Source organism: Cebus imitator, unplaced genomic scaffold (assembly GCF_001604975.1).
Source record: "Cebus imitator isolate Cc_AM_T3 unplaced genomic scaffold, Cebus_imitator-1.0 Scaffold112, whole genome shotgun sequence".
In the NCBI taxonomy this organism is placed as follows: domain Eukaryota; kingdom Metazoa; phylum Chordata; class Mammalia; order Primates; family Cebidae; genus Cebus; species Cebus imitator.
The window spans coordinates 3,865,500-3,889,354 of NW_016107427.1; the positions used below are offsets into that span (position 1 = coordinate 3,865,500).

Here is a 23,855-nt window from a genome sequence, read left to right on the forward strand (position 1 = left end):
AAAAAAAAAAGTTAGCCAATCATGGTGGTATGTGCCTGTGGTTCCCGCTGTTCAGGAGGCTGAGGTGAGAGGATTGCCTGACCTTGGGAGGTTGAGGCTGCAGTGAGCCGTGATCATGCCACTGCACTCCAGCCTCAGGGACAAATACCCTATCTCAAAAACAAACAAACAAACAAACAAACACCAGTACCATTTATAATCACTCAAAAGTACCCCTAGGTGTAAAACTAACAAAACGTATGCAGAAGTTATATTGAAAACTACAAAACATTAATGAAAGAAATCAAAGAAGATAAAAACAAATGGAAAGACTGACCACGTTAATGGATTGGAAGGCTAAGCACAGTAAATGCTCCCCACTCTGGTAAACAGGTTTTACAAAATTTCCATTGAAAGGCTAGAAGACTTTTTCTTTTTTGTAGAAATAGAGATTATTCTAACATTTAGTTAGAAAGGCAAAGGACTCACAAGAATAAAAGCAATTTTGAAAAACAGATAAAATGGGAGAAATCAGCCTACCTTATTTTGAGACTTATGATATAAATTTGGTTATATAAGACTGTGAGAAAGACACACAGGTAGAAAGACACACAGGTATAGCAATGGAAAGGAACAGAGAGCCTGTGACCATGTCTGTACAAACACACCCAGTTGATTTTTGACCCAGATGTAAAAGAAATTCAATGGAGAAAAGAGAGCCTTTCAATAAATAGTGTTTGAAAAATAAGATAAACACAGGCCAACCAAAAAAAAAAAAAAAAAAAAAAAAAAAAAAAAAAAAAAAAAAAAAAAAAAAAAAAAAAAAAAAAAAGAAAGGAAAAGAGCTTTGACCTAGAATCCACAGTTTATATAAATATCAATGCAAAGTGGACCATGGACCAGAGATGGAAAATATAAAACCAGAAAACATTTAGAGAGAAAAAATAGGAGAAAATCTTCAGGGTCGTGGGTAAGACAGGAAGTTCTTAGACTTGACAGCAAAAGCACAAACCAGAAAAAGAAAAGTTGATAAACTGGACCTCATCAAAACTAAAATTTTTGCTCGAAGAAAGATCCTGTAAGAGGATGACAGGACAAGCTATGTGGTCTGGGAGAAAATATTTGCAAGACACATATCTGACAAAGACTTGCATACAGAATAAAGAAAGAATGGGCCAGGCGCAGTGGCTCACACCTGTAATCCCAGCACTTTGGGAGGCTGAGGCAGGCGGACCACCTGAGGTCGGAAGTTTGAAACCAGCCTGACCAACATGGAGAAACCCCATCTCTACTAAAAATACAAAATTAGCCAGGTGTGGTGGTGCATGCCTGCACTCCCAGGGACTCGGGAGGCTGAGGCCGGAGAATCCCTGGAATCCAGGAGGCAGAGGTTGCGGCAAACTGAGACCGCGCCATTGCACTCCAGCCTGGGCAACAAGAGTGAAACTCCATCTCAAAAAAAATAAAAAAGAATGGTCAAAACTCAATGGTAGAAAACAAAACCAGCCAATTTGAAAGCAGGAAAGAGATGAGTAGACAGGTACTGGAGAAAGTCACGGCTGGCAAGAAGCCCGTGAAAAGATGCTGAGCACCACTGGCCATTAGGAAGTGCCAATTACAACCACAGCGCAAAACCACCGCGCACCTGTCAAAATGGCCCGGATACAAAATAGCGCCAACCCCAAATGCTGGAACGGATGTGGAAACACGGATCACTCACTCGTGGCTGGTGGGAATGAAAAATGGCACAGTCATTCTAAAAACAGGCTGGTAGGTTCTTCAAAAGACAGAGAAAACCGACTAACCATGCAAGCCCCGTCTGACCTAGCAATTTCAGTCCAGGGCAGAGAGATGAAAACTGAGGTCCTCACGAAGGCCTGTGCACATGTTCACGGCGGATGTATCTGTAGCAGCCGCCAATGGAAACAGTGCAGAGGCCTTTCAAGGGAGACTGGATGACTTCCGAACTCAGGTGATCCATCCAAAACGTGGTCCATCCAAACCTTGGAGTATGATTCAGAAATAAGGGAGTGAAACACGGATGCAGCCGACAACCCGGATGGATGCCAGGGGATCGTGCTGGGTGAAAGGAGCCAATCCCAAAGTCACTGACTGCATGTATAGAACATGCCAGAAATGACAACATCATAAAAATAAAGACCAGGGACAGGGATTGGTGGGGGAATGGAAGGGAAGCGGCGTGGCTATTAAAGAGCAGCAGGCAGGACCCCTGTGGGGACACAGTGTTCTGGACCTGGCCTGGCCAGCGTCACGGTCAGTGCCAGGCTGTGACATTGGGCTGGAGTTTTGCAAGATGTCTCCACTGGGAGAGACTGGGCAATGAATGGGCTTTCTCTGTAAGCATCCTTACAACAGCATGTGAATCTGTTCTTCGAAATAAATGTATAGACAGAATGGAATAAAAGTGAAGGAAGAATTTTCCTTTGGACGTTGGAGATGGAACCCTTCAAGCGTGACAGTGTTTGTGCGGCTGCATCTCATTTCCACCACAAGTAGCCATCACTTGCATGCCGCTTCGCCCATCCCTTCTCTCTGCCCGGTTCAGTGCTGGGGCAGATGCTGGTATCCCAGTCCACGTCACAGCCACACCTCGCCAGCGTGCCACCCAGGCCAGCGTATCAGTTGTTCTCAGGAGGCGTACAGACACAAATCTGCGCTCCCAGTGAGAACACTCAGGGCCAGGGGCGGGGGGCACTGCCCAGGTGGTATCCCTTACACCGATGGAGTATATGGGACTCAGCACAGTGGCCTCACGGAACCGCCTCTTTAGATAATGCAAAATCTGCATTCTTTTGCTGGGGAAAAGCAGCAAAACTGCCACTGTGCGCAAAGGCCAACCACACCCACGCATCCACAAACAGAGCCGTGATCAGGAAGTGGGTGCCTCCCCTCCTGACCCTAGAATCATTGGAATTCCTGCTGTGGCCGCAGTTTCCTCCCAGGGGAGTCCGGAACTTAAAACAACGGTGATTTCATGCGTGTCAAGAGCTCAGGACAGTGCCAGCCCAGCCCTGGCCACGTAAGCTCGGCCTGCCTCTGCTATTGCTGTTGGCGCTATGGTGCTTCCGCACCGTGGAGGCCCGCTGATGGCCCAGGTTCCCTCTGACCTCCTTTCCTGCTTCCACCACCTCCCTGGGGTGTCGTCATCCTTGGAGTGACAGGGTGAGCTCCGGGCACCACCTCCAGGCTGTGAAGGGGTGAATCCTGCCTGCACCACCTGAATGTGGCCCTTACTCCCTCTAGTGCCTCCGGAACCCTCAGAGAGCCTGAAACCGCTGGATTTTGGGCGCAGCAAACAATTCTCAATTGCAAATGTTCATCTTCCCAAACTTTGTGGCAAAATTGCCTCATGTCAGCCAAATTTGATATTATGTATGACACCTACCTCTTTATCCTAAATGCTGCAGGACGTATATTGAATTAAAAAAATTAAAGCATATTCAAGTCATTTCACGTTGATAATGTCTTAATAGTTTCAAGAAAACCCAGCAATGGCCTCAGGATGCTGGTAAATCACAGGTGGACACGGCAGGGTCTTTAGGGTCCCTCTGGACCTCGAAGTTTTTGAGCAAATGGGGAGAGTGCAAATAAGCCCCCAAGGGAGGGGGGGTCAGCATTCACTCTTGCTGATCTGGGTGACGGAAACCGAGGGAGAGCAAGCTGATATTCACAGGCAACTCACATGTTCTCCAAAGGAAACTGTCCCACAAGAACAACCAATAAAATATCTAAAAGTGCCCCAGAAAGTCTGCATGCTAGAGTGGATTTCAAGGATGCTGCTGCAAGCTAATGGGGATTTACCTCTAGACACCAATGACTTTAATAAAGGCAGATTTGACTATACCGAGGATCAATCAGTTATAACAGCGATTTTAGGTAGGCTCCTCTTCAGCCTCAACTCCCGGCTGCTTCCTACCTGCACATACCTGGGTTCGTTAAAGTGAGCTCACCTGGGTGCTGCTCCTGCTGGCCTCTTCGCCCGACAAGCACCTGCAGGGAATGCTGGGCGGGGCTGACAGAGTTGTCTGCATGTCATAGGAGACTTTAGGTTTGTTCCAGGGCAATTCTGGAGTCTGGCAGAGGCCGGGTCCTGTTTTTAGATGCTGCCAGATCAGGCCAGCTTTGGGCCATGGGTTTGCAATAGAGGGGCCCAGGGGACTGGAATGAAGCAAATCTCTGGAGGGACTGAGGAGGGGCCTGTGGGCTGCCAGCCTCATTCCCAGGCAGGACGCAGCCTTGTGGGTGGCGGGATGGACATCCCGCCCCATGGTCATACGTGTCCAGGGCACAGCTGCCCCCACCCCACGCGGTGCCCAGAAGCCACTGCCTGACTCTACCTTGGGCTGAGCGAACAGTTCCAGCCTCTGCCTCGCCCACTTCTTCCAGGAATTGTTTACATGTTTCAGGCAAATCCTGAGTCTACCCAGCGCAGAATGACATGAAATTTGATTTAACCGATCGCTAGCACAGCCTAACCTATAATTCTGATTCTAAAGATTAGTTTAATGTAATAAGCTAATTTGGTTGGCGAGCCAGCTGATTTGCGTATCTCCTTTTTATCTTACGCTAAAGAGAATAGTCACAGCAACAGCCGTTCTTCCGTCCTCGTCCTCTGTGCACCTGAGCTAACGGGAATGCGTACTTTTCTCCCCTAGGCAAATGAAAGCACACACGGCCCTAGCAATATAACATGCTGGCCCCCAGAGGGGTGCACTGAGGGAGGGGACCTAGGAACGTCAGCATGGGCATTACCATCCCAAGCATCTGACCTGCAAGAGTAGAGCGAATAACATCGCAAGGGCGTGGGCATGTGGCCTGGGAGCTCCCGCACGATCCGTTCTATTGCCCTTGATAGTCATCACTGCACACCATCCCTGGGCTTAGATTTGCATGCTGTGAGTATGATGCAATGAGCCATGTTCCCCCTTGTCTGTCCTGACCTGCAGCATCAGGGTGGGGTGCTGAGCACCCTCCAGTGAATCTATGCTCAGCAGACACTTCCCAAGCATTAGAAAAAATACCTCTGCTATCCTTTCAGAAAGGGATATCTTATTTTTGCATTAGGGAAAATAATTTGCATCACTTGGCCCCTAAGAGATAAGCACTCCAGGCGTCCTGAAGATTGTGGAGGGCGGGGGCAGGGTGCCTTTATTTCTGCTCTGGTCCAACCTCCAATCCCTGAGAGCCAGGGCCCTGTGGAGGAAGGGCTGGCAGGCTTCCCTGTCAGTGAGGGGTGGGGGGGGGGCACGTCCCTCTTCCTGGGAAGCAAACTCACCTCCTGTCCCACTGTTGCCCTCTCCTGACCCCTGCAACCACCCTTGAACCACACAACTGGCTGAGGACGTTCTCGCTCCGGGAACAGTCACGGGCAATTCACTGTTTATGGACATCATAAAATAGACATTCAGATCAAGGAGGACATTTCCTTTATGGCCCAGGAACACAATAAAGTTATATGATTAACAGTGACCTTAAAGGCACAGGAGCCCTTCCTCCTGCCAAGGGATTGCATGTCTATCAGCAGCCAAAGGAATAGCCCAGATCACTGGCGTTTCGACCACTCAGATGTGACGAAGAAAGCAGAATTGACCGAAGACCCTGGTGACCAAATGTGAAGTTTTGGAGAGTGTCTGCTCTGTCATTTCAGGTTCACCTCAGGGGCAGGCACTGGACTGAGTTTCTTCCCTTTGTTTTTTGGAGAGGGGAATTTCATGTTTTGTAAAGTTTACCCTTGACTGGGTGCAATTTCTCCCTATGACCTCCTCTCTTCCTTAGGATTAGTTTGCAGGCAGAAAAATGCCATGAAGCTGGCAGCGTCTGGGGCAGCCAGCATGCACTTCCCTTTCCTGTTGTAAAGGCACTGTGACATCTGTAAGGAGCTGTAACTATGCTCCGGGTGCTGTTCTAGGCGGTTCGTGCAGGTTAGCTCAGTCGTTCTTATAACCCGCAGGGGCTGCGTGACACTGAGAGGCCAAGTCACGGCATCGTCAATTCTGACCTGCCCTCCTCCACTCAGGCTCCTTTATAGGGTCGCAAAGACGGGACAGAGCTGCACTTGCCCATGACAGGGAAGACATTCTGCACATGCTTTCCCTCCGGAAAACCCCAGAGATACTTTTTTTGTGTGTGTGGCTTCTTGCCCACGGGGAGGGTGTGGCTATGAAAGCTTCTTGCCTCTAAAGGAGGGTGTGGGTATGAAAACCCAAATAGATGTGGCCGGAGGAGTTTGAATTTGGGAGCTAGCAGCTGATTCTACACACTGCAGGGACTTTGTCCGTTATCCGCCGGCCTGTGTGTGTCACTAACCTGATAAACCTATGGGAGAGGTTAATTATGGTGAAGCCAAAGGAAATCAGCTCTGGCTCTACGTGTCTGGGGCTTCGACTCTGCACCAAATGACCGCACAGACTAGTTCCAGGAAGGATTCTGTCAGGATAAACTGTGATCCAATAAACTAACTGATTATGGCACAAATGACACAATGTTTACAAAAACCTAGTAAAGACTGAGTCACTTTTGCAAACCAAAGGTTTTACTACATCTGTGGACTTTGACAGGTTGTACACAGCTGCAACGTGTGTGGCAAGAAAAATTAAAAGAGCCAACTGATTGCTGTAATAACAAGGCTGGAAACAAGACAAATATCCATCAGTAGGATATGCAATAGTACATCTGCAAAATGAAGTCCTATGCTGCTATCAAAGAATATTTCTTTTTCTTTTTTTCTGAGATGGAGTCTCACCCTGTCATCCAGGCTGGAGGGCAGTGGTGCCATCTCGGCTCACTGCAGCCTCTGGCTCCCAAGTTCAAGGGATTCTCCTGCCTCAGCCTCCTGAGTGGCTGGGATTACAGGTGTGCGCCACCACAGCCCACTATTTTTTTTTTTTTTTTTGTATTGTTTTAGTAGAGACAGGATTTCACCGTGTTGGTCAGGCTGGTCTTGAACTCCTGATCTCAGGTGATCCACCCACCCTGGCCTCCCAAAGTGCTGGGATTTCAGGCATGAGCCACCGTGCTTGGCCTAGAATGGAAGAATATCCTCTTTCCCCCTATAGAGTGACCTTATAATATACACGGCTAAAACTTAAGCAAAAAGTTCCAAGTTGATGTGTCAGATGACAGAGTTTTAGGTTGTCAGAGAGGATGGAAATGGAAAGGAGAGTTCACAAAGGAGGAAGCCGTGGTGCTGGGACCCACGTTCTGTACAAACGACCCTGTTTCTGTTCCTTGGTGGGTCCCTGAATTACACGTGTGTGGGCCTAGTGTGGCGGAGATCCCAGCTCCTGCTGTGGAGGAGACAAAGTTTGGAGTTTAAGTGTAGTCCAGTTAGAGGCGCATGATAAATACTGCAGGCTTCCTACAAAAACCACAGAAGAGTCACTCTGGAGATCCACCCTAACAAAGCGTAAAACCAGGCTGCCAAGTTCGAGGTGGTCGGTCAGTAACGTAACTGACTGCTAGAGCAAAATTAACACACTTCAGAGGATGATAAAATCCAGCGTCTCTACTAGGTGTTATTCACGATCTTAGTCTACAATAGAAAACAGACATGCAAAGAAACAGGAAAATGTGACCCACGGTCAAGAGAAAATCACGAAAATCACTCATCAGATGCCCCAGACGCATGTCAACTCAGATGCTGAATGAGCTAACAAAGACTTTAACGCAGCAATTGTGAGTACGTCCAAGTACCTAAACAAAAAAGATGTCGGTAAATAGTAAACCTTTGGGAGTCCCAAGAGAGCAATCTACAAAAAAGAATCAAGTGGAAATTTTAGAATTTTAAAGTATAATAGCTGAAATTAAAAATTCACGGATCAGCTTACAGCAGTTTGGAGTCAGTGGAAGAGTCAGGGAAATCAAGCACAGATCAATAGAAATTACCCAATTTGGCCGGGCGTGGTGGCTCACGCCTGTAATCCCAGCACTTTGGGAGGTTGAGGTGGGCGGATCATGAGGCCAGAAGATTGAAACTATCCTGGCTAACACAACAAAACCCAGTCTCTACCAAAAATATAAAAAATTTGCCAAGCGTGGTAGCACACACCTGTAGTCTCAGCTACCTGGGAGGCTGAGGCAGGAGAATCACTTGAACTGGGGAGGTAGAGGTTGCAGTGAGCCGAGATTACACCACAGCACTCCAGCCTGGGCAACAGAGCAAGACTCTGTTCCCCCTGCCCACCCACCCCCCAACCCCGCAAAAAAAGAGAAATTACCCGATTTGAAGGGCAGAGAAAAAAAAGATTATTGAAAAACCCAAAGCCACAGTCACTTGAAAGATAATAGTGAACTTTCTAATATATATGTCTTTAGAGAGAAAGAATAGCGCATATAACACACTTAAAGAAACAATGGCTGAATATTTTGCAAATTTGCTGAAAACGTAAATTCATAGTCTATTTAAACTTAATGAACACAAAGAAGAATAAATAAGAAAATGAGACTGAGGCACATCACAGTCCAACTGCTGAAACCTAGAGATAAAGGAAAGAAATCAACAACTTGAAAGCAGCCAGAGGCCAGGCAACTTGGCTCATGCCTGTAATCCCAGCACTTGGGGAGCCCGAGGCGGATGAATCACCTGAGGTCAAGAGTTCAAGACCAGCCTGGCCAACATGGTGAAACCCCATCTCTACTAAAAATACAAAAAATTAGCCAGGCATGGTGGCAAGCGCCTGTAATCCCAGCTACTCAGGAGGCTGAGGCAGAAGAACTGCTGGAACCCGAGATCACGCCACTGCAGTCCAGCCTGGGCAACAAGAGCGAAACTGTCTCAAAAACAAAAGCAAGAAAAGCAAAACTCATCAAACTGCACCCACAGGATCTGCGCACGTCAGTGCAGTCAGGCAGGACACAGCCGTGGGCAGGACACAGCCGTGGGCAGCACACAGCCGTGGGCAGGGATGGGTTGGCCTGGTTCTCACTAACGCAGAGGGCAGTCGGAATGTTTGTAGCCTTGAGGTCCTTGCAGCAATGTTCGCTGTCCTCATCTCTACTTGACTAAAGAATGCCGTCCGGGCAACCCGAAGGTGTCTGTATTACTGTTTGCCATCAGTATCTCTGACGGTGGCATGCTAAGGGCTGCTGGCTTTGTTATCTAGGCTACCCTAAAGGGAGTCAGTCTGAAAACACAATTCTGGAAATGGTTATTTTTCATGTGTACACTGTAGCCTTTTCGTTTCAGAAAGAATGCAAGCAAGGGTGACTACGGCTATGCGTGCAAAGCCTTCTACAGTGAAGCTGCACTAGATAGCAAATATGAAGAAGCATGATTACTCTCATAAGCAACATGTTGGTGCTCGGACTTCAAGCATGAACTTAGCTTTCAGGGCAGACAGAGCCAGTCCTCTGAGAGTTGTTTTAGACCTAGGAAGCACTCCTGTTCTATTAAAATTCGGCAATTCCAGAGAGGCATAACTTTAGCCATTCAAAAATGCCCTCCAGGTCGTTTTCAATGATAGCAACCATTTACTGGGCACTTACCAAGTGGCGGGCGCTGTGCTCAGCATTTTGCATAAATTACTTCATTTATCCTTCCAAGAACCAGGCAAGGTATGCATTGTGATTTCATATTTTGCAAGGGAAATGGAGGCTCAGTGGGGTTAAGTAGCTCTCCTAAGGCTACCTCATCCAAATGACGAATGAGTATGGGAGGGGGGGCTGACCCCTCTTGGATTCCTCTTTCCAAGTCTCAGGTTCTCAGTCTGAGACCCTCAAAAGCCCATGGGAGACAAGGAGCTGGGGGCTAGTGGCGCATTTAGAAGCCAACCCCGGAAGCTCTGGGAGTGAGTGGTGGATTGAGGTGTGGAAGGGAAGAGAGCTCCCAGAAGGTCAGCTGACGTGCAGGTGGCACAGGTGACCGTGGTGGAGCCCCTCGCTCTGAGCTTCTTTTGAGCAGTTGCATAGATGATGTCAGAGAACAGTCCCACTGTAGAGCAAGGAAGCTGGGCCCCTGTCCCTCAGCTCCCTCTCACCGGGAGGATGACCTCAGGGCGGGCACTCCCCAGCACTTCTTAGTGTGCCCGGCACAGAGAAGGTCCTCAGGCAGGGGGACTCAGGAATGGGAGGAGGCAGCCATTAGCGGGGAAGGGACCTGCCAGCCAGGCTGCAGGGACCTCCTGGACAGGCCAGCCTGGTGCACCGGCAACATCCCGCACCCTCTGCTGTGAACTTTCGGCCCTTCCCTCAGGCCCTTCCCTTCACGATGGCTAGAATTTTAAGAAATGTGAATATTTAATTTAATCCAATGTACCTCAGAATATCTCATTTCACCATGTATCTGTCACACAAAAAATTGCACACAAATGTTCACAGCAGCCTTTGTGGAAGACGCCCAAATGTCCATCAGCTAATGAATGAATAAACCAAAGGTGATGCAACCACGCCACGGAACGCCATTCAGCCACAAACACGCCGCAACATGGTGAGCCTTGAACATACTGTGCGAAGTGAAATAAGCCAGGCGGGAAAGCCCACGGATTCTGTTATGTGATGTATCCAGGATGGACGGAGAGCAGGGCCTGCCAGGGGCTGTGGGGGAAGGGGATGGGGAGGGACTGCCAACAGGGACGGGCTTTTCTTTTTGGGTTGATGGAAATGTTCCGGAATTAAATAGTGGTGATGGTTACACAACAAAATGAATACACTAAAAAAAACTGAGGATGGACACTTTACTTTTTTATCTTTTTTTTTTTTTTTTTTTTGAGATGGAGTCTCGCTCTGTCACCCAGGCTGAAGTGCAGTGGTGTGATCTCGGCTCACTGCAACCTCTGCCTCCCAGGTTCAAGCGATTCTCCTGCCTCAGCCTCCCAAATAGCCAGGATTATAGACGTGCACAACCACGCCTGGCAAATGTTTGTAGTTTTAGTAGAGATGGTGTTTCACTGTGTTGGCCAGGCTGGTCTCAAACTCCTGACCTCAGGTGATCCGCCCACCTTGGCCTCCCAGAGTGCTGGGATTACGGGTGTGAGCCACCGTGCCTGGCCAAGGTTGTACACTTTAAAATGGTGGGCTTTATGTTATATCAATGATCTCAACCAGGAAACACGAACTCAATATAAAAAAGACTGAATTTTTATATTCTTTTTTTCATACTAAGTTTCAGAATTTGGTGTGTGTTTTACATTTACTGTGCATCTGCATTTGGACTGTGGCTGGACTCTTGATGCCTTTGGTCACCTCCTGGGGGGGCTCTCATGCTCCGGGCTTCCATAGCTGCCCCAGAAACCCCTTCACATGTGCGTGGTGGCACAGCCAGCCAGCCCGCCTGCCCTGCCGCCACGGCCTCCCTGCCTTGCAGAAGCCCAAGCGCCGGCTCTGAGAATGCTCCTCCGTACACGCCCCCTTTTACTGTCCTGTGGAAACAGCAGCGCCAACACAGCTCCTGGGAAATGGAAGCCTCTGAGTCACCCTTGGTCCCTGGACAAGAGGTAGAATGTGGTGTGGGTCTCCGTGGGGCCGGATGCAGAGGCTGGGCAGGGTGTGTGTGACTCAAGACAGGTCCTGGGTCCCAGGGCAGGCAGGGATGTGGAGGAGAACACGCAGAACCAGACCCCGACAGCAGCGCCCTAGTTGTATTAAATCGTTCTAAAGTTGAAGACGCTGTCATCACTTGGGTTAAGTGTGACATCACAGCTCAACTGCGGCTGCACCTAAGAAATCATGAGCCCCTGGCTCTCCCGTGGGACTCGGGCCATGGGGAGCTGTCCTGGTGTGTGACCGTGCAGCAGGCTCTCTCCCTAATGCTCTGGTCAAAAAGACAAGATCCCCTTGGTAGGGTCATGAGATCACACGGACCCACACGACCTGCCATGCTGAGGGAGGGCCAGGCTGGGTGAGACCTTGTCCTTTTCCCGCGTGCTGTGATCATGGTGCCCAATCCACATCACATCATCAATTTTGCTGGCTCCTGGCAGCTGAGGGCACTTGGGGGACACGCATCCACCACTGTCAGCTGAGATCACGTGTTTCATAACCTGAAAAACACCACTGTTTGTATTTGAGCTGCTTACATCAAATAAAAGTGATTGAGGCTCCAGAGTTCTCCCCAAAATCAGCACTATCATCGTAGAAAGATGCCGGGAAGCCTGGGTCATTGTTTTTGTAGTTGCTGTGAGCTTCATTTTATCCACAAAAGGGAGAAGCACTCTATCCATATGATTGCCTCTCATGAGCAGGCGAACAGAGTATTTTTCTATAGACGATGCTTGGTGAACAAAGACCTGTGGTGGCTGGGGCGTTCCTTCTGCCCTAGCTGGAGATCGAGGCTGCACCCTGCTCCTTCCCGGCGGGAGCTGTGTGTTCACCGCTCCTGAGGAGTCTCTGCGGCTCGCACTGGGGTTGTGGGCCCAGGCCAGGGCTGGCCTAGTCTTTCTTTTCTATGCAACGTCATGTTGTTTATAATACTCTTCTCTTTACTATTTCCTGAATATGTAAGCAGCAAAACAGCAAAACCCTGGGTGCGCCTCTGCATTGCACAGTTCCACCGGGTCTGTTAGACGCATTTACTGAAACCCGGTAAGAATCAGGGGCCTCCCTGCCCCCACCCCCGCCCCCGCAGCCTTGTGCTAGTCTGGAAACAGCTCCCATTTCCTTTTCTGAGGTCTTTTATTGCCACTGGAAATGCAGCCTGTTGATTTAAGTGCACCCGGGTGGCTTACAGGCCAGAACTCAAGGCTGCATCGCTAGAGCTACCTTCTGACCTTGGGCCACGGCTTGGTGGCTCTGGGACCCAAGGGCGACGTATGGGAGAGGGAAGGCTGCTGCCACAGAGAGTGAGGAATTTCCAAGGACAAGCCCCAAAGCGAAAAGGTGTTCTCTAAACTCGCTTCTCAGGGGCCTCTTTTCTTTTCTCAGGAAAGCCATGGGGGGTCTACCTGACACTGACTTTATCTCCTAAAGAAAAGCCTGGAATAATGGCCTATTTAGAGAGCCAGGTCCCCACGCACCCAGAGGCGGGGAAAGGTGGTGTTAGCCTCCCCCGGATGTGACTGCAGAGATGTTGGAGGGGCTGATGCTGCTGGGGTGGGGGGCAGCGCGGGAATGCAGCACCCTGGAGACCCAGCGACTCCTCCCTGCAAAATAAGCGCGGTGTTCCTCGGCTGGTCCTGTAGGGACACCCAGCCTGGCCTTCCACGTGGCCGCTTATCCTCTCTGAAGAGGGAAGTCTTGCCCAGCCAGGCAGAAGTGTGTGCAGCTCCTAACAAACACCTGAAGCACCTGCCTCGTGCTGGCCTCGTGCTGGCCTCATGCTGCGGTGAGGGCGGCGGGAGCTGGGACCCGATCTTCGCGAGGTCACACCCGCGCCTCTCTAAAGACTGCGCAAAGTCTGCAGGTGCAGCACTGTTTTCTATTTTCTCAGCCTGGCACATTTAGAAGAAACGCCGCTTACTGTTCCTTTACTCGGAACTTACGATGCTGAGTTTAACGTGAGCCTCTGCGCTTCTCAGGACAGATCATTTTCAAGCCCCTTTGTGGCTTGTAGGATTTGAGTTCTGGGAGGGCTGCAGCGGGCACCCATCTCTCAGCCACTGGTGCCTGCACAGCCCGAGGCCAACAGCCTTTGCCAGAGTCCTCCAGGGAGGAACCCTTGGCCTTAGGACAGCCCGTTCCAACGCTCTTCCTCTCTTTCCGTTAACGAGCCCAACTCCATCTCCCACTGGTCCTGGATGGTCCCCCAAGTGACACAGACACCCCTCTTTCCTCAGCTCCCAGCGACGCTCTTCCAGCCCTCAGCACAGCCGTCTCGCCCTCTCGGCTGGCCTGTACAAGCCCCACCACGTCTCACCCACGCCGGCCTTCCTTTGCCTCTTCGCGCCTCCAGAGCTTTGGGGCTCTGACCCCTCTGCCCCCGATGGCGTCCCATCACCAGCATCCTTCTCCCATGGACGGGTTTGGTCTCCGTCCGGCTCAGGCCTGGCCCCTCCTGCTTGTGCTCACTCACTCCCTGATGGCCTTACCAAGCCCCACACTTCAACGCCACCCACCCGGAGCTGACAGCCGAGAGTCGCCTGCCCTGACTGTGCCTGTTCCTCATTCAGCTGATGTCTGACAGCAGGCCAAGCCCCTCTGCAGCAATCCCCTCCCTGGGCCGGCGCTCAGTGCTCAGGTCAGAGAAGCCCTGAACGGGTCTCTGTATGTCCTGCTTCCGCTTAGGAAAAAGCTTGTCTCTTCCTTTAGAACATGCTAGAGCCTGCACTCCCACCACCTCCACAGCCCCCACCCCGGCCCCACCCAGCCTGGGTCTGTCCCCTCCCACAGGAGCAGCCCCCTCTTGGATTCACTTCTCCCCTTTCATGATCTCCATACAGCACCCTGAGCAAGATTTAAAACATAAGTCTGATGATGTCACTCCTCTGCTGACAGCCTTCTAATAGCTGCCCATGTCACTCAGCATAAAAGCCCGCGTCCCCGCAGTGACCCTCCAGGCCCTGGCTCTTCTCCTGCTCATCTCCAGATGCTGCCACTCTAAACAGTCAGAGTGGAATTTGCTGATCAGCCAGGAGTTTGGGGGAGTACCCAAAGGGATCTTGTCTTAGCAGGACCGAACTATCCCTGGGGCAAAGGCCCTCTAGAACCATTCATGCAAAGCTTAAACGTAGGGCTCAAAGGCATCAGACTGATTTGCAAGTAACTTAACCGCTTGCCAAGGCAAAGCCCAATACTCTAACTGGGAGAAACAAAATCAGATGATGAACAAGCATGCATTCACTACGATTAGCCTTCCATCAACATTTACTAGATTTGTGAGAATCAGAAAAATATGACCCATAGCCAGGAGAATAATCAACCAACAGAGACAGACTTGGACATGGCGGAGAGGAGGAAACCAGCAGATAGCGGCATGAAACAGAAGTATAATGAGGCATCAGCGTTTAAAGGACATATATCCACAATGAGGCATAAATGGAAGATCTGAAAATGGGACACGAAAAAGGAGGAAGATGAAATTCCTTAGGGATGAAGAATGCAATATCTGAAATGAAAATTTCACTGAACGAGATTAACAGCAGATTAGATACTGCAGGAGGGAAGACCGACGGAATTGAAGACGTAACAAAAAAGTCTAAGAAAAATAAAGCAAATAGAAAAAAGGGTCTGGAAAGCAATAAACAGTGTGAGTGAGTCAGGGGATGCTCTCAGGCTGTCCACCATTCAGGTAATTAGGGTCCCAGGGGAAAGGAGAGAGGAGAGCAGAAAAAATTCCAAATTTCATGAAAAACATGATCACAAAGATCCAAGATCAATCAGCACACAGCAAGTTAAACTGAAAGAAAACCAAACCAAGGTCATCATAATCAAATTCCTGAAAACCAGTGATAAAGAAAACATCTTAAGTAGCCAGAGGGAAAGACATATTGCACAGAGAGAAACAAGGATAGGACATCACAGACTTCTGATTAGAAGCTCTACCAGCTACAATACAATGAGAAGGCATATTTACAGCGCTGAAAAACTGTGAAACTAAAATTCCATATGGCAAGAAAAAAGCCCTTTCAAAATGAAGATGAAATAAAAACATTGTCAGTTGGGCATGACGGCTCACAGCTGTAATCCCAGGGCGGGAGGATTGCTTGAGTTTAGGAGTCTAAGACCAGCCTGGGCAACAAAGTGTGACCCTGTCCCTACAAAAACTTAAAAAATTAGCTTGGCATGGTGGTGTGTGCCTGTAGTCCCAGCTACTTGGGAGGCTGAGCAGGGAGGATTGCTTCAGCCCAGAAGGTCAAGGCTGCCACGCCTTACGACTGCGCCACTGCACTCTAGCCTGCGTAACAGAGAGAGAGAACTTATCTCTCTCTTTGAAAAAAAGTAAATAAAAAGCAAAACAACAAAGAAAGACATTTTTCAGACAAAAGCAGAAGGAATTTCTTGTCAGAAGACCAGCACTATAAGAAAATCATCTACAGAATCATAGGAAATCTACAAATGTACTAGACCTAATAAATGAGTTTAGCAAGGCCCCATACAAAGCCAATTCCTGTCAACTAAAAACTACTGGAAACTGAAATTAAAAAAATCCATTTACAATAGTATCAAATACATGAAAGAGTGATGTATTTATCAATGTATATTTAAGTACTTCACATTAACACTGGTAACACATTACCATGAAACATGAACGGAAACCCAAATAAATGGAGAGATATACCATATTCATGAATCAGAAGGCTCAACATTCTTAAGACGTTAATTCTTCCCACATTGTTCTGTATATTTAATGCAATTTCAGTCAAAATCCTAGCAGACTTTTTTTCTGGTAGCAATTCATGGAGTGATTCTGAAATTTATTTGAAAATAAAAGCAGTAACATTTTTGAAAAAGAGGAAAGAAACCAGAGGTAATTTATACTACCTGATTTCAAGATCTACTATCTATCTGCAGTAGTCAAGGCAGTGTGCTATTGTTTTAAGACATGTAAATTCACACAATAGGATATGGAGTCCAGAAAAAGACTCACACATATACGGCCTACTGATTTTCCACAAAGGGGTCCTGGTTATTCAGTGGGAGGAAAGATTGTCTTTTCAACAAATGGTGCTAGAGCAAATGAATATCTGTAGAGAGAAAACACACCTCAGTTTTTTCTCCTCTGCTTGGGTGGGTTGGACTTAGTGGCTTGCTTCCAAAGAAGGGCAGGGAAGGAGACAACAGTGACTGCAGTGTAGAAGGCGGTGGGGTCACACGGCTGTCATGCGCCCTACACACTCCTTCTAAAACCCACCACACCCAGGCTGCTCATGAGAGAAACATCAGGTAAACCCAGACTAGGGAACACTCTACAGGCTCTTCCATCCACCCTTAGGTAAGATGGTTAAGTATGGGTTTAACTGTATAAGAAAGTTGGTAAGGTCAAACGTATCTTAGGTATTTATCCAAGAGAAATAAAATATATAAAAAATATATGTTTCCACCAGTACGTGTGCTTTAATGCTCACAGCAGCCTTATTCATAAAAGCCCAGAGACTGGAAAGGACTCAAATATCCATCCACAGTGAATGGAAGATGTGCTGTGGTACAGCCCACGCCATGGGATATCACTTAGTAATAAAAAGCAATGAACTGTCTGTACTCACTACACATGGATGGGTCTCAAGAACATTATGATGAGTCAAAAAAAAAAAAATAATACATGTACCATGTAATTTCTTTTATATGAAACTCTCGAAAAGACAAACCTCATGGACCATGCCAGAAAGCAGGTCGGCTGTGGCCTGAGACACACTGGGAGGGGCATGAGAGAGCTTTTCTAGGTGGTGCAAACGTCTTGATTTTGGTGATGGTTACAAGCGTGTACACATTTTTCAAAATGCATCAGAATAGGCACTTACATGGCATTTTATTATGTGTAAGTCATACATAAATAAAAGTGATAAAATCAAATGGAAAAGGGATTCTAGCCTGGGTGTGGTGGCTCACGCCTGTAGTCCCAGCACTTTGGGAGGCCAAGGCGGGTGGGTCACCTGAGGTCAGGAGTTCAAGACCAGCCTGGCTAACATGGTGAAACCCTGTCTCTACTAAAAATACAAAAAAATTAGCCAGGTGTGCTGGTGGGCACCTCTAATCCCAGCTACTTGGGAGGCTGAGGCAGGAGAATCACTTGAACTTGGGAGGTGGAGGTTGCAGTGGGCCAAGATCACACCACTGCACTCCACCCCTGGGCATGGAGCCAGAATCCATCTCAAAAAAAATAAAACAAAAAATAAAGCAAGAAAGCAAGAAAGGAAAGAAAGAAAGAAAGGAAGGATTCTAACACAGCAGGACAAGCGACTGTATGAGGCACCCCAAGGCATCCCAAGGGCCACAAACGCCTGCCTTGGCAGCTCACAGTGGAGCGGGGAGGACAGGTGCTGGGCCAGGAAGAGCAGGGTGCATGCCGTCCTGCACCTGCAAAGTCCCTGGGATGGGGACTGGGGGTTGTCACGGCAGAGCCCTTATAGTAGTACAAAGAGTAGTCCAAGGTTTCGGATTCTGCAGTGGTATCAAGCTTCAAATGCAGATTCAAATGTTTAACTAACATACAGTTAAATGCTTCAAATGAATGCTTCACTAATATATATTTCAAATGCTTAGGTTCAAATGGTTAACCAATACATATTTTGTCACAGAGGCAGGCTCAAGATTTCTTTTTCCTTCTTTGAATTTAAAAAATGACATCGGGGCCTTACCAGAGAGTTGCTTGATGGCCACAGGTCTCACTTTGTAGGGAGTGCTGCAAAAGAGAAGACAGTGTCGCTGTGAGATGCCGCAAGGCGCTTGCCGTACGTCTGGCAGGAGAGATAAGCACTCCGCGTGATTAGAATTCAATGGATTAGGTGCTTTTTTTTCTTTTTTTTTCCTTTTTGAAATTAGCTTCTTTGACTGTTCTCAGCTTCCTCACTCAGATGAATTCTAAGTATATCATTTAAACGATCAACTTCCTCTATGTTGATGTTTGGTCAATTAAACACATTTTGTCATGGGTACTACCGCCAGTCACAGGTGCCGAATTGAGCTGGAAAGGGTAGACTCTGGTAGAACTGCCTGGACCCATCCCAGCACCAGTGGACACAGGTGGGCTCCCTCCCTCTCTTTTGCTCTGTTAAGCTCATGGCGACTGTATCCCCGAATGAACAAGAGAGGATGGTGACAAAGTCCAAAATGCACTGGGATCTCCGTGATGTCACCCCCATAGTCATGAGGCCCAGAGTGGACGGGTAGAGAATACTGTGCATATGACAGACGAAATGTTTCTGTCATTGACACATAACGGCCTCTGGCCAGGGGCAGGAACAGACAGTGCAGCCAATGGAACGGGCGTAGACCAGGAACAGGCAGTGGCCAAGAGGGGTAATAAATCCACGCATGGGAGGCTAGCCCCAGAGAGATGCTATTCCTTTACCCAGCAGTTTAGCAAAATTTGGAAACCTGGTAAGAGAACGACTGCAAGGCCACAGAGTGGCAGACGTCACAGGTGCTGCTGGCGGGTATGGGTTGCCACATCTTGGGGAAAGCAGTCTAGCAACCCGGGTTAAAATCCTGTGTCTCGGCAGATGAATTTAGCGAGAAATGTATCAGAATGAAATACGAGCACACAGGGAGACGGTCAGACGTCATGTGTTCATGCCAATGGCTTCATTCATTCATTCATTCTACACAGTTTTCCTGAATGCCTGCTGTGGTCAGGTGGCTGGTGGCTTGAAAGAGCATGGTTTAGTCTGGGCATCTCTCCACAGGCAGGATGACACATTAGTGGTCCCATGGTGCTAGGGTCTGAATGTTGAGGCACTCCCCAACCCCAGATTCATATAACGAAGCCCTCATCCCCAGTGGGATAAGCTTGGGAGGTGGGGTCCACATGATGGGATTGGCGCCCTTACAAGGGGTGAAGGCACCAGAGCTGTCGCTTGCTCTGCCACGAGGGCACGGCCAGAAGGCAGCAGTCTGCAAGCCGGGAAGAGAGGCCTCCCCAGGAACAGAATCTGCCCACACCCTGATCTTGAACTTCAGCCTCCAGACTGTGAGGCGTCAATGTCTAGCTGTTTAAGTTAGGACGGACTGAGACACTGGGGTGCCAGGCAGTTGTCGAGAAGATGAAGACAGGTGTGCAGGTGTTGACCTGGTGGGGCGCCTGTGACTCCTCACTATGTAAAAACAGGTCACGGAGTGACACATAGAGAACGAGCTCATTTCTGGAGGAAACGAATACGGAGCACAGTGAATACGGAGGGTACACACGCCAAGCTGTTAACGGTGATTAATCGGGGGCAATACCTGTGGTTTGATGGTTACAGCCAACATGCAAAATCTTTACAATTTTAAACACCAATAAAGTGAAAAAACAAAACCTGTGTGGCACTGACCTCCCTGAGCTTTGGGCTCTGTCTGTAGGGGAGTGAGGCTGAGGCTCCCAGGAGAGCTGGGCACTGTGGACTTGCCAGCTGAGCCTCAGTGTTGGGGATCAGAGGGACCTCACCCTGCAAATGACCCCGTTCACACAGAACGTCAACGAGTGAGCCCACACCCTCTCATCTCCCACCATGTCACTGGTTGGGCTCACGAGAGGCCCTGCCTGGAAAGGCCTTTTAGTGGTGGGTCATTTGACACTGGAGGGCTCATTTCTCCCCAGAGACTTGGTCATAAGAATTGCTGGGCATGAAGAGTGGCCCTAAGAACAAGGCAGAGTCCTCCAAGCTCCCAGGTGGAGAGGGCACGGGGTGGGCACCGGGACTGGGGCCCCTCCAGCCCCTGACACCTGTGCTCAGCTGGGCAAGTCCACGGTGCCTGGCTCTTCCAGGAATCTCAGCCTCACTGCCTTACAGACCCAGGGTCCAAGGCGTAGAGAGGCAGGTGCTTTGCCGACAGCCTCAGTGTGGCCAGTGAGGACCTGTGCCACGGCTGCCTAGGAGGGGTCTGGGCTGGGAGGACAGAGTGGAGGGCGGACAGCAGAGAAGCCGGGTGTGCTGGCCTCCTCTTGGATCCTCCTTCCTTCCTCTTCTCAGTGTCTCTCTGGCCCCTGCCATGAGCAGCCCTTGAGATGGGGCAATGGGTGGAGAGGACTCCAGGACCCGTGTGGGCAGCAGGAAGGGGCTGTCCCATCCCTCCTCCCATCCCTGGCTCCCCACTCCTCTCGGTCTTTCTTCTTCTGCGCCTCCTCTGAGGTGCAGCAAGGACTCTTTTCCTCCTTCCCCTGCCCCTTGACCCTAGAAGATCAGTGCTGGAGGCAGGGGGTGGGGTGGGGTGGCGGGCCAGGTAAGTGACCAGGAGCAGAGAAGGGCTCCAGGAGGCAGGGTGAGGGCTGGAGGGAGAACAGCATGGATTCCACACGGTGCCAGCGGGGACAGAGCCCAAAGGGGTGGCCAGCAACTTCTCCTATGCAGGAGATTCAGAGGGAGACGCCCTGGGGAACTGACACAAAGATAGGCTTACCAAGACACCCTCCCATCGTGCCGGGGCACTGCACTTGCTCATCCACCCAAATGGAGCCCAGCCCCCTTCAAGCCCATTCAGCGTATTCAGAGGCCAACCTCTCTGTGGAGTCTGGTGAGCTGAGGGTGGGAACCATCACATCAGCAACAGAGGGAAATGTGGATGGACAGGGAGCCTCTGTGATGCTCCAGGAGGCTGCAGAAGCCTTCCTGGCTCTCTTGGCCACTCAAGATCAGTCTGGCTCCCAGATGCTGAGTGCTTTGGTTCCTCAGGTCCGGTTATGTTGGTCCCATGGATGAGTAACCTCTTGGCTCAGTCTCAGTGGAGCTGAATCTTCATCATGCTCTTCGACAGCAAATCAACACAGGAAGCACTCCCTCTTTGGAAGGGATAAGCTTGCCTTGGGCTTCTACTGTATTTGTCTTTTGCTAAGGTCTAACTGCCTGGGCTCTAAGACCTCTTTTAAAAACATTTAAGAGGAGGAGGAGGGGCCTGGAGCCACTCTGGAATGTGGAAAGCTTTTCTCTAAGCCGGAGTGGCCGACAACGCTGGTCTTGCAAGCATGGGGCTCATCTGGAGGAGAGCCGCCCACGGCACAACTTGGCGGAAACTGGAGACAAAAGGGGCAATGGTGTGTGTCACACAACGCCGTCTTTGGCCCTCTCCCCTGTGTATGTGTCTTGCTACGCACCCCACTCTCACTCACGTGACTGAGGCGTCTGACATTCTTCCACTGCATCTTGAAGCAGCAGTGACCAGGCAATGGAAGGGGCAGGGCTGTCACGAAGCAACGCCCATGTTGGCCGACGTCAGCCTCTCCGGAATGCTCCGGGATTGGAAAGGCAAATGACTCCAGATGGCTCAGGGTTGCTCCAAGGAGGAATGCTGGAGCCTTGTTTGATCTCAGTTGGGCCATGGCTATTTATATTTGTTGGTCTTTAGGTTGTTTAGTCATCAATTATCTTTCCTGCCAGCTCCAAAAGCGAGTGGAAGCCAATCAGCCTATTGTTCCGTGAGGTACACGTGTTCCAGGTTATTTCAAGTGCCAGCTTCAGCGCCCTCCACATTACACCAAACGTCCAGGAGCGCAGGAAGGGCCAGGCAGCCGTCAGCGGACCCCCAGCCACGGGAGGGGCCTTTGGATTTGGGGGAGGGCGGGAAGCCTGGCAGTGTGCAGAAGGGGGAAGGTGCTTGGAGGTTTGCAGAAGGGGAGTGTCCCGCTGGGCTGGGGTGGGCACTCACGCAGCTCAGCAAATTGGAGACAAGTACATTATGATGGATTGGGGCAGACATCCCAATGCGGGGGGCTGGACAGTGTCCTGTGGCTAAGAGGTCACTGGAGGACTCCATGCCGGGAGCGATGGGAGGCAAGAGGGTTTGGAGCCTGTTATTCTGGAAGGTAGCAGGACTCAAGGGGGAGATAACTGTGAGGGGTAACAGGAGGCGGAAACCGGGAGGCCCACCCGTGGGATGTGGTCCCCACCGGGGCCGGCTGCCAAAATCTAAAAGATGGCATTAAGGCAAGAAGTGTTTTGAAAGAATAATCCAGTGGCACACTTTGGTTTGGAATGAGAGGCCGAGAAGGAGTTAGAGATTTAAGCTCTAAGAGACCAGGCAACTGGGATCACCCCTTCTGATCAGGATGGAGGCGGTCTCTCAAGAGCCCTTGGAATTTGGAGATTTCATGAAACGCCCTCCCTGTGGCTGGGAAACTGGGAAGTATCTGAGCATGCTAGATGCAACCAGCCATGTGCAGGGAAGCCCCCTCCAAAGACATGGTTCCTGGGCTGGGGGACAATGAGAGGACCAAGTCCACACCAAGTCACTGCAGGTGTCTGCAGAAGCAGAGGAAGTTAGAGAGAGACACCACCCAACCAACCAACCAAGCAAGCAAGCAGCCGCTGACGTGGCTTCTGAGCTAGAGGGAGGGGGCTGCCGTCTGCCAGGAAGAAGCAAAGAGTTACCCCGCGTGTTTCAGAGAGGGGAGGCCCTGGGTCTGGCAGACATGAGTTTCTGGTCACCAGAGGGCTGGGTCTAGAGTGGTTGCTTAGGTTTTCCAGGCCTTACATCAGCGGTTCATCCCCAGGCTGCGTGCTGGAATCACTTGCAGAGCTTTTCAAAAAGTCTTGTGCGCAGTGGCTCACGCCTGTAATCCCAGAACTTTGGGAGGCTGAGGCAGGTGGATCCTGAGGTCAGGAGTTCAAGACCAGCCTGACCAACATGGTGAAACCCCGTCTCTACTAGAAATACAAAAACTAGCCGGGCATGGTGGTGCATGCCTGTGATCCCAGCTACTCAGAAGGCTGAGGCCAGAGAATCGCTTGAACCTGGGCGGTGGAGGGTGCAGTGAGCTGAGATCAGGCCACTGTACTCCGGCCCGGGTGCCAGAGTGAGACCCCATCTCAAAAAAAAAATCTTGTAGAAATCTGGACTTAATCGGAGGTGTCTGGGCATCAAGCGGTACCTTTTTAAAGATTTCTGGGTGGTTGCAATCTGCAGCCAGGGTGGAAAGCCACTCTTTAGCTGAACCAGTTCACAGGGAGTGGCTGGAATAAGCGCAGACGTGTGTGCTGAGGATGCCTGAAAGCCCAAGTGCACGGATGCGTCTCTCTCTCGGACACTCTCTCTGGAGTTCAGGCACCTGCATGGAACCCGGGGCAGTGAATTACAGTGATGGGGCTGGTGACTCTGGACCGTCACAGCGATGGGGCTGGCGGCTTTGGACCGTCACAGTGATGGGGCTGGCGACTATGGATCGTCACAGCGATGGGGCTGGCGGCTTTGGACCGTCACAGCGATGGGGCTGGCGGCTTTGGACCGTCACAGCGATGGGGCTGGCGGCTTTGGACCGTCACAGCGATGACCGTCACAGTGATGGGGCTGGCGGCTTTGGACAGTCACAGTGATGGGGCTGGCGGCTTTGGACCGTCACAGTGATGGGGCTGGCGGCT

At 50.0% G+C, this 23,855-nt stretch overlaps 1 protein-coding gene across 4 annotated transcripts in view; it reads right to left on the reverse strand.

Moving 5' to 3' along the window:
* PDE9A (phosphodiesterase 9A) overlaps positions 1 to 23,855 on the reverse strand; it is a 108,905-nt gene that overhangs the window by 48,643 nt on the left and 36,407 nt on the right. The window contains exons 1-2 of one of the 4 annotated variants that reach the window (XM_037742047.1): positions 4,770 to 4,788; positions 4,584 to 4,651 (exon numbers count right to left, since the gene is read on the reverse strand). The exons of 1 other annotated variant lie outside the window; for it this stretch is intronic. Coding sequence is in view for 1 of the 3 variants with exons in the window: in XM_017538579.2 (XP_017394068.1) it covers positions 18,165 to 18,208 (44 nt within the window). In the remaining 2 variants the exon portion in view is untranslated. Of the gene's footprint in view, positions 1 to 4,583; positions 4,691 to 4,769; positions 4,789 to 18,164; positions 18,209 to 23,855 lie in introns of those variants that run through there. 2 more of the 4 variants (XM_017538579.2, XM_017538580.2) reach the window with 2 other exon arrangements.